This window comes from Neomonachus schauinslandi, chromosome 10 (genome assembly GCF_002201575.2).
Source record: "Neomonachus schauinslandi chromosome 10, ASM220157v2, whole genome shotgun sequence".
NCBI lineage: Eukaryota > Metazoa > Chordata > Mammalia > Carnivora > Phocidae > Neomonachus > Neomonachus schauinslandi.
In genome coordinates, this window is record NC_058412.1 from 108,744,337 (window position 1) to 108,758,378 (window position 14,042).

Consider the following 14,042-nt stretch of genomic DNA (forward strand, 5'->3'; position numbering starts at 1 on the left):
AACAATAGCTTTCACTTCCTCCTCCCCAGCCTAGACTCCTTGGTCTTCACATGGAGAAGAGGCCATCAACTCTCATAGCTTCCTGCCCACCCACCTTGCTTCTCTCCCTAAAACCACAAGGTGGCAGGAGCCCCTTCCTCTTGTCCCGCCTGGCTTTTAAATGTGCTCAAGGAGGCACTCAACTATGCCTTCTCTTCCCTTCACAGAGAAGTGGGGTTTTTTTTCGTTTTCTCTCTCTTTTTTTTTTTTTTTACTAAAACAGTCAACCTTCATGGTGTACCTCTCACCTTACATGACTGCAATCTGGATTACTCCTTCCTGTCTAGAGGCTAACAAACGACATCACTGTTGCCAAATCCAAAAGGCTCTCCAGGCCTCGTTTTCCTTAAGTCCCCTGCAGCCACTGGTAACTGCTCTCTCACAGGTCACCGATCTTGCCTCATGTTCCTCCTGCTTCTCCAACATGCTTGCACAGTCTCCACTCTCCCGCAGACTTTTTACCCATCCGTTCTCTGGCTCTCTGCTCATCCCTGATGATACATGCTCCGTAGAGGCTCGCCCCTGCTTTGGGCTTCCCACTGGCCTCCGTATGCCTCGGTCCCATGGTCATCTCCAGCTGAACATGCCCCCAAGCCCATTTTACTCCTTTCCTCCCAACCCAGTCCCTCTCCTTCTACTTCCAGCCTTGGTAAAAAGCACCGTCTACCACGCTTTTGACAAAACACCACCAAGTACCTGGCAATAAGGATGTGTCCGCCTCTCTCAAAACACACCCCAACGATCCCCAAGTTCCCAGCAGTTCTCAAACCCACCTCTCTCTTTAACCTCACTGCCACTTCAACAGCCTTGGTTCCAACCCTCCTCGGGATTTTGCAACAGCCTCCGAACTCCTATCTTGCCCCTTCCCAACTACTCACCACAATGCCACAAAGACATCTTCTTAAGACACAAATACTACTCCATCAGCTCTTCTGTAAGATTCTTCAAAAAGCCCAAATTCCTTAGCATGATGTAACAGGTCTCTCAAGATCTGACTAGTCTGCTAGCTCTTTGCTTCTCTAGTTCTGCCAGAAGCCATTCCTCCCCGATGCACAGCTGATAACAGCCAAAACTACTCAAGAGGCCCCAAGTATGTGGCAGGGTCTCTTCTTGCCTCTGTGTCTCCATGTACATGGGCTTCCTTCATGTGGGAAGTGCTGCCTAACTTCACCTCGCTGACTTCCTCGGGACCCAGACCCTACTCAAGAAGGCTTCCCCTGATCATAACCCTTTTGCTCTTGAGTTAAGGCATGCGCATAGATGCTCTCATATATTCCTCTCAGAGCAAATAACACCCTGAATTGCAATTATATTGTCTGCTCAGCTTTCTGCCTCCCCCACTGTGAGGGCAAGCACTGTAATTTACTCATCTTACAATCCCCAAGCTCAGTGGCTGGCACACGTGTTTGCTAAAAAAGAACATCTGATGATACTTAACACAAGAGAATTTCTAGGATTTGTTTTGCATGAACAAATACTGCCCTCTTCTGGTCAAGTATATTACCACTCCAAAAAACGTTTAAATTCCATATCAAAGTAGACTTCAAAAATGTGTAAAACCAATTTTTTAGGGAATGCGATAAAGCTGTTAGTTAAACCAACTTAACACAATGCTGGTGGTCACAACTACATAAGACTATTTTTCTTAAAGATTTTATTTATTTATTTGACAGAGAGAGCGCACAAGCAGGCAGAGCGGCAGACAGAGGGACAGGGAGAAACAGGCTCTCCGCTGAGCAGGGAGCCCGACGTGGGGCTCCATCCCAGGACCCCGGGTTCATGACCTGAGCCGAAGGCAGACGCTTAACCAATTGAGCCACCCAGGCGCCCCCTACATAAGACTATTACATAAGGCATTTGTTTGTAACACAGAAGAGCAGTTGGTCACCCCAACTCACCCTCAAAAATTAACATTCAACCAATTAATGGGAGTAATTTCACTTAATAGAACTTAATATAGAAAAATATATTAAAAACTTAAATAAGAAATATAAACAAGAACTCAATATAGAATGTTTTTTTTTTTTAAACAGATGTATAGTATTTGTCACATGAATATAAAAAATACCATTTGGACCTCTTTCAAATGGCCTGACACTTCCAACTAGTGATATTTTCAGTTTCTTTTAAAATGCTGCTTACAGGGGCACCTGGGTGGCACGGTTGGTTAAGCGTCCGACTCTTGATTTTGGCAAGGGTCATAATCACAGGGTCATGAGATCGAGCCCTGCACTGCGCTCTGTGCTGGGGGTGGAGCCTCCTTAAGATACTCTCTCTTTCCCCCTCCTCTGCCCCTCCATTCCCGGCTCCTGCTCTCTCTCAAAAGAAGAAAATGTTGCTCATAGACAAAAAAGATTCTTGAAACTAAAATGGCTTTAGGAAACTTACCAATGTCATAAGCCATAAAATCCGAAGAGAAGCATTTGGCACCATGGCTCATGGATGTGTCATTGTGTGTGTTTCCTCCAAACACCAGCATGGTTCCACTCACTATCACAGCTGTGTGTAAGTAACGGAAAAATCGGCTGTCCTTAAGAATGGTCCTTTTGAGTTTATTTAAAGATAATAAATACAAGGTTAGTTTTTTAGAATATTTATCATCTATCTGCTAATGCAAACACAACCATTTTCTTAACTTCAGATCCAAATGTGCAAATACTTCTAGATTTTTCCCTATATATAAATAACTTTCTCAACAATAAATAAATATGTAAAATTTTAAGGCCTGTGAGAATTCTGACAAAACATATTAAGAGTCTTAAAACTGTTCCTACCTCATATGACCCTGTACTTCGTTTCTGGGTAGAAATCACATCAAATACAGACAAAAGCTTATAATACAATGCCTTAATAATAAGACAACAACTAGAAACCAGAACTTCTAACTGCCCCATCTCAGTACGCCCACATGACAGAGTATTTACCCAGCCACTAAAAATGACAGACAGAATGTAAAAGGGTATCCCAGAGCATGGTCTCAAATATGTAAGGAAATACAAAAAGAAAGAAGAGAAATCATTGCTTTATATAATGACATTATTTCATAACTCAAATTTGTTTTACATTTATTAAAATTATCACACTTTATATATAGTTCAGTTTATAGCAGAGGGAGGAGAGTTCTAATTCAGGTCGTGAGACCACCTCTGTTTGATGATTTCATGCAGGGATGCCAGTAACTAACCCCAATGATGACACTTTAGTCATCAAGAAAAGGTTAAAAACTGGGTATGTTTTACCTAATTACAGCAATGTGCATACATTACAGCTTTGTAGAACAATTTATTCCTCAGGGTTTTGAAGAGCTAAAATTTTATAGAGGTACTGAGTTTATGAAAATTGAAAAAATAGTCAAAAAATATCAAGCATTTTCTAATCAATCTACTACAAAATTACAGAATAAGGCTACAAAATAAATACTAGCTACATTATTACCTTCTGCTTCTTTCCCAATTTCTCTACCAACGATGCTGAAGAGAATTACCTGCTAGGCCTGAAAACAAAAATATAGCCCAATATTTTCCCGACAATTGCTAGAATTCACACCTTAGAGTAAAAGCTCAAGAAAAAGCACCCACCACATCTGGGTGTCCACATCGTATCTGTAGAGATCATCTGCGAGCCGGTATTTATTGGCGCTGAAAGCCTTGTAGCCCCCATGAACATACAGGGCCTTGGTCCTGTGGTCGTAGACACTGCTATGACCATAGCCCCCTTGGACAAGGGCACCGCTGGTTTGTAATATACTCCATGTGTTCTTAGCTGGAAGAGGAAAACAGTTAAAGGCAAATATTGCAGGCTCCTCCTAATACTTAAAATGACCAATTGGTTTAAAATAAGAGATTTCAGGAGGCTTGATACGTATAGATTTCTTTTATCTTTTTATTTTTAAAAGGAGGCCATCTAAAACTTGTAACAAAGCCAGGTGGCCAAACATCAATCTGTTAAAATGTTCTGACGCTCTACTATACCATGTAGGAAAATAATTACATTAAATTTAAAAGACTCAGATTTCCCTCAATTGAACACTTAATACCCTGAGACCTTCAGTGACCAATACACAGATGTACTTTATGGACCTACTTTCTCAAACTATCAATGAGAGGTGGTGCTCCCACACCACCACAACAGATACAATAAAATTTAACCAACGGAAATATTACACATTAAAGGGAAATCACAGTCCATTAAACCAATCTCTAAAGGGTCGTCTAAATTTTTTTCTTCAGAGTATCTGTTGTTCCAAATCATTTTTATTTATTTTTCTTTTTTTTAAAGATTTTATTTATTTATTTGACCGAGAGAGACACAGCGAGAGAGGGAACACAAGCAGGGGGAGTGGGAGAGGGAGAAGCAGGCTTTCTGCTGAGCAGGGAGCCCGATGTTGGGGCTCGATCCCAGGACCCTGGGATCATGACCTGAGCCGAAGGCAGACGCTTAACGACTGAGCCACCCAGGCGCCCCTATTTATTTATTTTCAACACCAAAAGCATTTAGTGTCGTCCTTAGCTCCTCACCAAATTGATGGTAACAAATATATACTACATAGCAGCAGCAATCATCTGCATTTCACTGGTAACACATCAACATCAACCGCATTTCAAGATAAAGTACTGGGGTCAAGGTTAGGTGGAATCTTGTTAAACAGCCATAATAATAAGGGTAAAGGTTTTAAATTTGACATTCAAAAAGGATCCACTAGAAAAAATACACCTACCCAAGTCATATTCCTGTACATTGCTTATATATCCATAGAGAGGGCAATGACCAAAGATGACCAGCATGACCACTCGGCCAGTTTTCAGTGTGACAATGTGCGCCGAGTGCCCGACCACTGCATACTGCTCCTTGGCTTTAGGGGTCAACAATACCCATGACTCATTATGAATATGGAACACTCTCAACTCATTGGTCACATTCCCTGTTGAATCAATTTTTCCTCCATACATGTAAATTTTATCCTAGGGAAAAAAATGCAAACAAAATTCTAAAAAAATCAAAAGCATCAAACTTGAGAAAGAAAAGTTCAAAACCTCGATGTTATTCTTAGCTTAAGAAGTGCTAGTGAAATACACCTTTTAGTGAATTATTAGGAAAAGAATGAAAGGAACAACATCAAATAAAACATCATATTCTGTATCTCCAACACTTTGCCACTGTTCTTGGACTTCCTCATATGAGATGTCTCACGGTATAAAACGGCTTGGAAAAATAAAGTTGAAGAGTTCCCTCATCCTCCCGTAAACCATAAAAACAAGGAAATGAAAGTGATTATTCAGTTATATTGCAATGTGGCTATTCTTGGCTAAACTTGCTAATTAACATAAAAGCTGATTTACACAGTATTAATTTTTAACCATTTAGTACTACAATCATAATATCCCAGTACAATCTGAATCCATTAAAATCTCTCAGGTCAAGCTGGTTCCAACTTTAATTTCCACTTACAACTTAGCCAACTGTATATACCCCCCCCCAAAAAACCAGAAAGTTTCTCCCTAACTAAAAATCAAAACTGAAGTCAAAATCAGAGAGACAGAGAGTAAAATGGTGGTTGTCAGGGGCTGGAGGGGAGGAAGGATATGCGGAGTTACTGTTTCATAGGCATAGAGTTATATTTTTACAAAATGAAAAGAGTTACAGAGATGAGTGGTAATGATAGTTGCCCGTTAGGAATGTATTTAATACCACTGAACTGTACACTTAAAAATGGTTAAGACAGTAAATTTTACGTTATGTGTTTTTTACCACAATAAAAAAGATTAGAGACAAAACCCCAACACTACGTACCTTTTCAACTACATAATATAATAAGGCATGTGTGGAAGACTGAAGTTTCTAGCTTGGTACAGAAGGGAGACACTTTACCTTGTATAATGCTAAAGAATGGCCATATCTGACAACCACACTGTTCACGGAATGGTTCAGGGTAAGCCACTCCCTAGAAGCAAGGTCATACCTACAAAATGAACAGATCATATTTTCACCCAAATGACAAAGCAGAGTATCTTATATTCTTCTATTTGATATCATGCAGTTTGGAGATGCTCCAAACAAGCAATGCAATGAGGCAGCTCTGCAAACAAACAAACTTAACAGCTGGGTCCATGGGGCATATCAGAACTTGGGAAGGGGGGCTGGGCTGCACAACCGTGGGATGAGGAAAAAAAAATCTACTGGAAGTTCCTACGCTTCCTGAAAACCTTTTCTACATACAGTCTTAATCACTTGCAAGTTGTGTTATACTGAAGGGACATTCACTGCCATAACTTCTCTTTCATTTAGTCATTTGAAATTGAAGACAGGTACTGAAAAAGGAATGATGATTAAGTAAAAGAAAACTAACTTTTCCTTTTCTTTATCTAATTGATTTTTTTAAAGTCATATGTTCAAGAAAGCTAGAATATCATTTGGCATTTCAATTATACAATGAATTCACTTAAAGACTTTTAAAATACGAACATTTAGTAAACATCATTCCAGACATTTTTCGATGCATATATACAAACAGAAGAATACACTGACAACATATATTTATACAAAGGGGATCATGCTATAGATACTTTTAATAGTGTTAATTTGTATATAATTCAATAGAAAAAAGAAATCAAAGGGAAACCAATGTTATTGTTCTACTTTAAATAAATGTTATTTTCTATACGTTTTCCTGAATAATCCAAGTTTTATATGATGAAAAACATTATTATGTAATGTTTTAAGAAGATATAAGAAAGTTTTATCGACATAAAAAGCAAAAAAGGATACAAATAAATGTCCATCAATAGAAAATGGATTAATAAATTGTAGTATATCTGTATAATAGAATTATACAGTGAAAAATACACTCAATACATTCTCAACATAAATCTCAAAAAATGTTAAGCTAAAAAATCAAACTGCAGAATACTGTTTTGAATGACTGAAAACAGAAAATTTATTAATTCTAATATATGTTCATGTATATTAAAAGTGTAAAGATATGTATGTGAACAAACGACACCACAAAATCAGGATATTGGTTATCTTTGAGACTGGGGAGGAGGCATGCAGGGGTTTTTAATTATATTAGCAATGTCTTATTTCCTAACCTAGGTGGTGTATGCATTAGTATTCATTATTCTTCTCTAAACCTTTCCTTTTGTCTTAAATATTTTACACATGATCCAAAACAAAATGGTGACATTTACTGAATATGAATACTACATTAACACCAGCTATTATTTTATGTATTATTTGAATACTCCACGTTTTTAAAAACACATGAAAAATTATTTAGAAGTTGGATTCACTTTAGTTTTTTAAGTTACATACAAAATTAAGTTTAGACAGAATCCACTAACTTCCTGCCTTGAAAGTTGAAAACCTTAGCACCCACATCTCCTCCCATTTCTTCTCCCAATTTTTGTTATGTAATTTTTACACTGTCCAGGTCTGCAATACATTCCACTCTATAACTGTGATTCCATAATTCTTTAGTACTGGACCTCTTTTTTAGCTGAAGCAATCTCCTCACCATCCTCTTACTACAACTTCTCCTTGAGTCTTTACTTCTTAATTGGCTGGATTTTGCTGCTGAGTGGTTATTTTCTTGTGGAGCTCATAAATGGCTCCTTTCCCTAAATTCTCTGGTGTTTAAGAATATCTGCTTGCTAGCTTTACAGCTGAATGACATTTGGCTGGGTATAATATCTTGGGCCATCCTTTCTTGCCTTCAGAACTTTGCAGATGCTGCTCCCCTGAATAATACGGATAGTGAATGCTATGATGGAGAAGCCCAAAGCCAGTCTGATTTTTCCTGTTTCTATGTGGTTTACTTTTCTGTTTGGAAGCCTGAAGAACTCTCAGTCACTCTCATTTTCTCTCCTCCTCCCTTTCTCTCCCTCCTTTCTTCTTTCTCTCTCACTAATTTTTAAAGTCACAATATTATATTTTACTTAGAAATAACTAACATCCAAACAGGGTAATGTCTTTACAAAATGGACTACGTACCACTGCAATACTTTTATGGAGCTCTGGCTGCAGAAGGTCTTTCCTGAGGACTAGCATGGCTTCTGAAAACACATGATACGCCTAATGTTCAAGCCAGAGGCCTGTCTCTCTAAGCTTAAAAGGGAGGAAAGAGGGAGCCCAAATCTCTAGATGATTTAATCCCCTTCTCTTTCAAGTGACATGGAGGGTGCTCAATCTGTATCTTAATGCATTTTGCTCCTCCTAGTCAATGACAGGTCAGCTCTAGCTCAAGAGCTTGTCAGAGACACTAAGGCACTGGCAGGTCCCAATAACTTGGCGCACATGAACTGCCAAAAGATCTTACATAACAGGTTGTGACTCTTTTTACGATCCAGAGAAGCAAATACAAGTTAAGAAAAATACTGAGGCAATAAAGCATAAGAAATTCCAAGTACTAAATAAATTCTTCCGGGAGCTCAGTCCAAGATAATAGAATACTGAACAACTAGTTCTAAGACCTGGACAAGCAGATAAGCAAAGACAAACTTCAGGAATTCAGAAACAGGCGTCTTCCAGCTCTGCAGCCATCTCTCTCACAAACTCCTCCCTGCTGGCTGGTCTCATGATGACCATCATGGCACAGGGTAGACGGTCCACCATGCACAGTGGCCTGGTATTCCAATCACAGTGTCTGACCATCCAAAGACCATGGCAAAGGCTCTGTGCAGATTGAACATGACCCCAGCCAGAGGAGGCACAGAACTCCCTGAGGCTTCCCACCCAAGAATTTGTCCTTTATCCTAAAAGTTCAATAACTTGATCAAATTAGGTCTTGTTGAACAGCTATATAATCTTCCTGGAACTTCTTGTGCAATTTCAATCCGTTTGTCCTATTTGTTAGGTTCCTTTCTTCAGTAGCAGCAACTATCTTTACATTGGATCTCCTGTCTTCCATGTGTCTTTGCTTTTCTAATTATTTCAACCTATATTCGTTGGAATGTCTATAAAGCTGTCAGTGACTCAATTTTCATTCCAGTTTTTTCTGTATGTAATTTATTTACATTTCCTTAGATGTGTAATCTTCCATTTCATCTCACTGTTATCATTTTCTTGTCTGGTTTTTTTTTTTAATTCAAATTCTCATTAGGTTGATGTGCAGCATCAAGCAGTTGGAAGCAATCTCCTTATTATTTTTCCTCTATGATCAGTTATCAGCATTTACGTGCTGTTTTCTTCCTCTTTATTTTCCCATCATAGGATATTTGCGTTAGCTACAACGTCATTTCTTTCATCTTGCTTGTGGTTAGATGATGCTCTCCAGACATTTGCAAAGCGTGGGTGATTTCTTAATTCTTTTTCTGCAGTATCTAAGACAACTTTACCCTTCCATCCTAGCTGTAGTGTGAGAGCTGATATTTTATGTTCTATCCACTGTTCTGAAGTCTGAGGACGTGCTGGGGCTCAGACAGGGGAGTATGCTGTCTATTAGAATAAACCACCCAGACTCTGCTCTCCTCGGAAATTTTAAGTGTCCTGGGTCAAGGCATAGCCCAAATTAGAAGCAGCCCTGACTTTTGGGCAGAGACAGTCAGCCACCCAATCAATTTCCCCTCTTTCCACCCAGCCCTCCACAGCAATAATTTCTTCTACTCTTCAATTAAGAGAGTGAAATAACAATGATCCCCACTCAGTTTGCATCTTTCCAGATTTGGGGTTATTTGTAAGCGCTCTCAGAATCTCACCCATATGGTTTCTGTGGGGCAAAAAAAAAAGGTCAGTTGTATGGTTTCTGTGAGTCTGTTTTAAAGTTTACTGGATTAGGTGATACTCCTTTCCTCATTTGGTTACCTGCTGCTCAATCTTTTTTTTTCTCTTTTAATTTTTTTTAAGACAGAGAGAGAAAGAATCTGAGTGGGTTGGGGAGGGCAGGGAGAGGGAGTGAGAGAATCTTAAGCAGGCTCCACACTCAGCGCAGAGCCCAAGGTAAGGCTCGATCCCACAACCCTGAGATCATGACCTGAGCTGAAATCAAGAGTTGGATGCTTAACTGACTTGAGCCACCCAGGTGCCCCTTTACTTTTTCTTTTTAAACTTTTTTTTTTTTTTTAATTTCCTTAAAGGAAGGAAATTCAGTGGTGAAGTTTCAACTGGAAATCTTAACCTAGGAGACCAAGACCATTTGTCTAAGAGGACTCTTGGGTGACATAAAATGGGGACTGCTTTTTAATGTAACTTAAAAGTTTTGGATTAACAGGGTTGTGGAAAAAATAGTAAGCTCAACTGCTGAAATACGCTTATGTAAGAGTATAAATGATGATAAAACTTATAATCTAAGATTCAGAAATCCTTCTAAAAGGAGTCACTGTATTTTTACTTTCCATGAGTTAGTAAAAATTTATTTGAAACTATATTAATTTTTTACATGAAACACATAAAGCTGTAAAAATCATGTTTTGATCAAGTACAAGCAGAAAAAATTTTCCAAACACATATGGCTCAGGAGGTATACCAGTCACATAAAAGCAAGAGGTGACATTAATATTTCCAGGAACAAATATTTGTGAGGGAAATAAATAATTCGTTTACTCTCCTATTCACCTGATAAACACTTATTTGAGCACATTCAATGAGCTAAGCTCTGAGCTGAGTGAGCAAACAAGGTCTCTAACCTCAGAGAACATGTAGTGGAAAAGGCAAAAAATAAGCAAATTCAACAAGGGGCACATACAGCATTAAAAATGATGCCCACTGCTCTAAAGGAAATGAGAACTATGAAAAAGAACAGGGAGAACCTGCCAGAACTGGATGATCGGGGAAGATCTCTTGTGGTACAGTTAACTGAGATCTAACAGGTGAGAAGAAAACAGCCCTGGGGTACAACAGCAGGAAGAGTCTGGACCAAAGGGAGGAGTGAGCACAAAGGCCTTTAGAGTAAGGATGCACCCAGAGAGTTTTAGGTAAAGCTAGAAGGCTGAGGAGGCAGGAAAGGAACAAGTTGAGTCTGGGAAGGTAAGCAGAGTCAGATCAGGTAGGCCCATTAGGTCCAACGGGAAAAGCCAATGATGAGTTTTAAGAAGATAGTAAATGATATGACTTACACTTTAAAAAAATCATCCCAGTTGATATTTAAAAAATGGATTAAGAGGAATGCATGGAGGGGCTCCTGGGTGGCTCAGCTGAGCGTCTGCCTTCCGCTCAGCTCATGATCCCAGGGTCCTGGGATCGAGCCCCACATCGGGATCCCTGCTCGGTGAGGAGCCTGCTTCTCCCTCTCCTGTTCCCCCTGCTAGTGTGCTCCTCTCTCTCTCTCTCTAATAAATAAATAAAATCTTAAAAAAAAAAAGAGGAATGCATGGAAACATACAGATTGCTAGGAATCTACTGCTGAAGTCTAGGTGAGCAATAATGGCAGGCTGGTCACAGAGAAAAGAATGAATATGACATGTATTTGGTGGGCTTGATGAGATTAGCATATGAGGAGGTGAAGGAGAGGATCAAAATCACTCCCAAATTTTTTGCTTTGAGAGAGGATGATGCCAAATACAAGCGTAAAAATCAGAGAAATGGTAGAATACTTGACTCTCATAATATCTAAATGATAGCGGAAGGGACAATCACTTTCACACCTTTAATTTTACCTTACTTCTCAGGGTGGTGGCACGAGAAGTAGTGAAAAGTGGTTACAGTGGGGGTAGATTTTAAAGGTAGAGCTAACAAGACCTGCTGACATACTGTAGCAGACAGCCACTGGGGTGGTGGTCTTCATGATCTCCCTTTCTGGGTATTCATACCCATGTATAATACCCTCCCAAGTGTGAGCAGGATCTATGACTTGCTACTAACCAACAGAACATGGCAAAGATGATGAGATATCATTTCCACGACATCTGTCCTGCCAGGAGACCAATCTAAAGAGAGACTCTCCTTGTGATCTAATGAAGCAAGCAGCCACACTAGGGAAGTCAAAGTGATAAGGAACTGTGGGCGGCCTCCAGAAGTTGTGGGCGGCCTCCAGAAGTTGAGGGCAGCCTCCACTTGGACAGCCAGCAAGGAGCTGAGGCCCTCAGTCCTACAACCACAAGGAAATGGATTTTGTCAACAACTCTAGTGAGCTTGGAAGTGGACTCTTTCCCAGTTGAACCTCTAGATGAGAACACAGGCCAGGTGACACCCTGACTGAAGAGCACCCGGTTAAGATATGCCCAGACTCCTGACCAGCAGAAACTATGAGGTACTAAATATGTTCTGTTTGAAGCCGCTACGTTTGTGGTCATTTGTTATGCAGCAAGGGATAGCTAATTTACACAATGAAATGGGCAGTGAAAAAACAGGAAGTCAAGGATGGCTCCAAAATGTTGGGATTAAGCAAAAAGAAGTATGAAATAGTCATTAACTGAGATAGGGACATCTGGGGCAAGAACTGGCCTGGAGGAAAGATCAGTTTTGGACACATACAGTTTAAGATACCTCTTAGACAGCCGAAAGATTGAGATGTAAAATAAAGAGGTGGCGATATGGGTTCAGGTGAAGTCTAGGATGCAGACATAAATTTGGGGGTCATCAACATAAAGACCAAGATATTACATGAGATCACCAGGAGTGTGAATATATACTCTCACAGAAGAGGACCAAGAGCTGAGCCCTGGAGTACATCATCATTCAGAAGTCAGTCAGTTGAAGAGGAACCAGCCAAAGAGGCTGAGAAAGAATAACTAGTTGGAACAAATACCAAGAGAATATAGAATCCTGGGAGCCAACTAAAGAAAGTGTTTAAAAGTGGAGGCGGGCGGGCACCTGGGTGGCTCAGTCTGTTGAGCTTCCAACTCTTGATTTCAGCTCAGGACATGATCTCAGGTTCCTGGGATCAAGCCCCGCCTGAAGCTCTGTGTTCGGCAAGAAGTCTGCTTGGGGATTCTCTCCCTCTCCCTGCCCCCTCAACTTGTGTGTGCACTCAAGCATGCACGCACTCTCTCAAATGAATGAATAAATTTTTAAAAAAAAAAAAAAGGAGGGAGGGACTAGTTATATCAAATGTTGGTGAAAAATCAAGTAAGATGAGGACCAAGAATTGAAAATTTGAAGTTCAGCTCCTTGGTCACATTAGCCACATCTCAAGCTCAATGACCATACATGGCTAGTGACATGACAGTGCCCCACTGGACAGTGATGATGTACAGAAACAGAAGACGGGATAAATGAGCATAGATGTAGGTAATAGCTCAATATGGCGGTGGGAGTTTGTGGAAATCCTCTTTGGATAACCGTTACCTTTCAAAATAGAAACAGGAAGCAAGGCCAATAGCTAAGAATGAAAACAGGAGAAAATGTGGTAGAAATTTGAAAACTGAAAAGAAATATGGCGGCTGAGCAGGAGAATGAGAGCAAGACTGAGACAAAACCAATGGATTGTGAACCCCTGTGGGAGCCAAGGATTGCTGGAGGTCACCCAACTTCTTGCATGTACATGCATGTCTTCTGCAAATTTGGGCAATTCTCAGCCATTATTTCTTCAAATACTTTTTCAGACACTCTCTCGGCTCCTCTCTTTCTAGGACTCCTCCGGTGACAGAAATGTTACGATTTTTTTTGTTATGGTCCACAGGTCTCTTAGGTCCTGTTCATTTTTTAAAATATTCCATTTTCTCACTGGTTCAGATTGAGGGATTTCTATTGTTCTATCTTCAAGTTCACTGACTTTTTCCTCTGTCCTCTCCATTCTGCTGCTGACCCTGTCCACTGAGATTTTTGTTTTGGTTACTGTATTTTTCAGTTCTAAAATTTCCATTTGATTCTTCCTTCTATCTTCTATTTCTTTGATGAGGCTCCATTATTCATTTGTTTCAAGTGTGTCTATAATTGCACACTAAGGCATTTTTATAATGGCTGCTTTAAAATCTTGTCAGATAATTCTAATATCTATGTCATCCTGCTGTCAGCATCTCAACTGCCTTTTTTCATTCAAGTTAAGATTTTCCTGGCTCTTCACATGAGAAATGATTTTCAATTGAAATCTGAACATTTTGGGTTTCATGGCATGAGACTCCGGATCTTAT

The 14,042-nt window shown here is 39.8% G+C and overlaps 1 protein-coding gene across 1 annotated transcript in view; it reads right to left on the bottom strand.

Annotated features, from left to right (window-relative positions):
* The window catches only part of ATRN (attractin), a 164,307-nt gene that overhangs the window by 84,288 nt on the left and 65,977 nt on the right, over positions 1 to 14,042 (bottom strand). Inside the window, exons 7-10 of the mRNA XM_021689144.1 lie at positions 5,908 to 5,998; positions 4,757 to 5,000; positions 3,618 to 3,801; positions 2,428 to 2,582 (exon numbers count right to left, since the gene is read on the bottom strand). Coding sequence (XP_021544819.1) covers positions 2,428 to 2,582; positions 3,618 to 3,801; positions 4,757 to 5,000; positions 5,908 to 5,998 — 674 coding nt within the window. The remainder of the gene's footprint in view (positions 1 to 2,427; positions 2,583 to 3,617; positions 3,802 to 4,756; positions 5,001 to 5,907; positions 5,999 to 14,042) is intronic.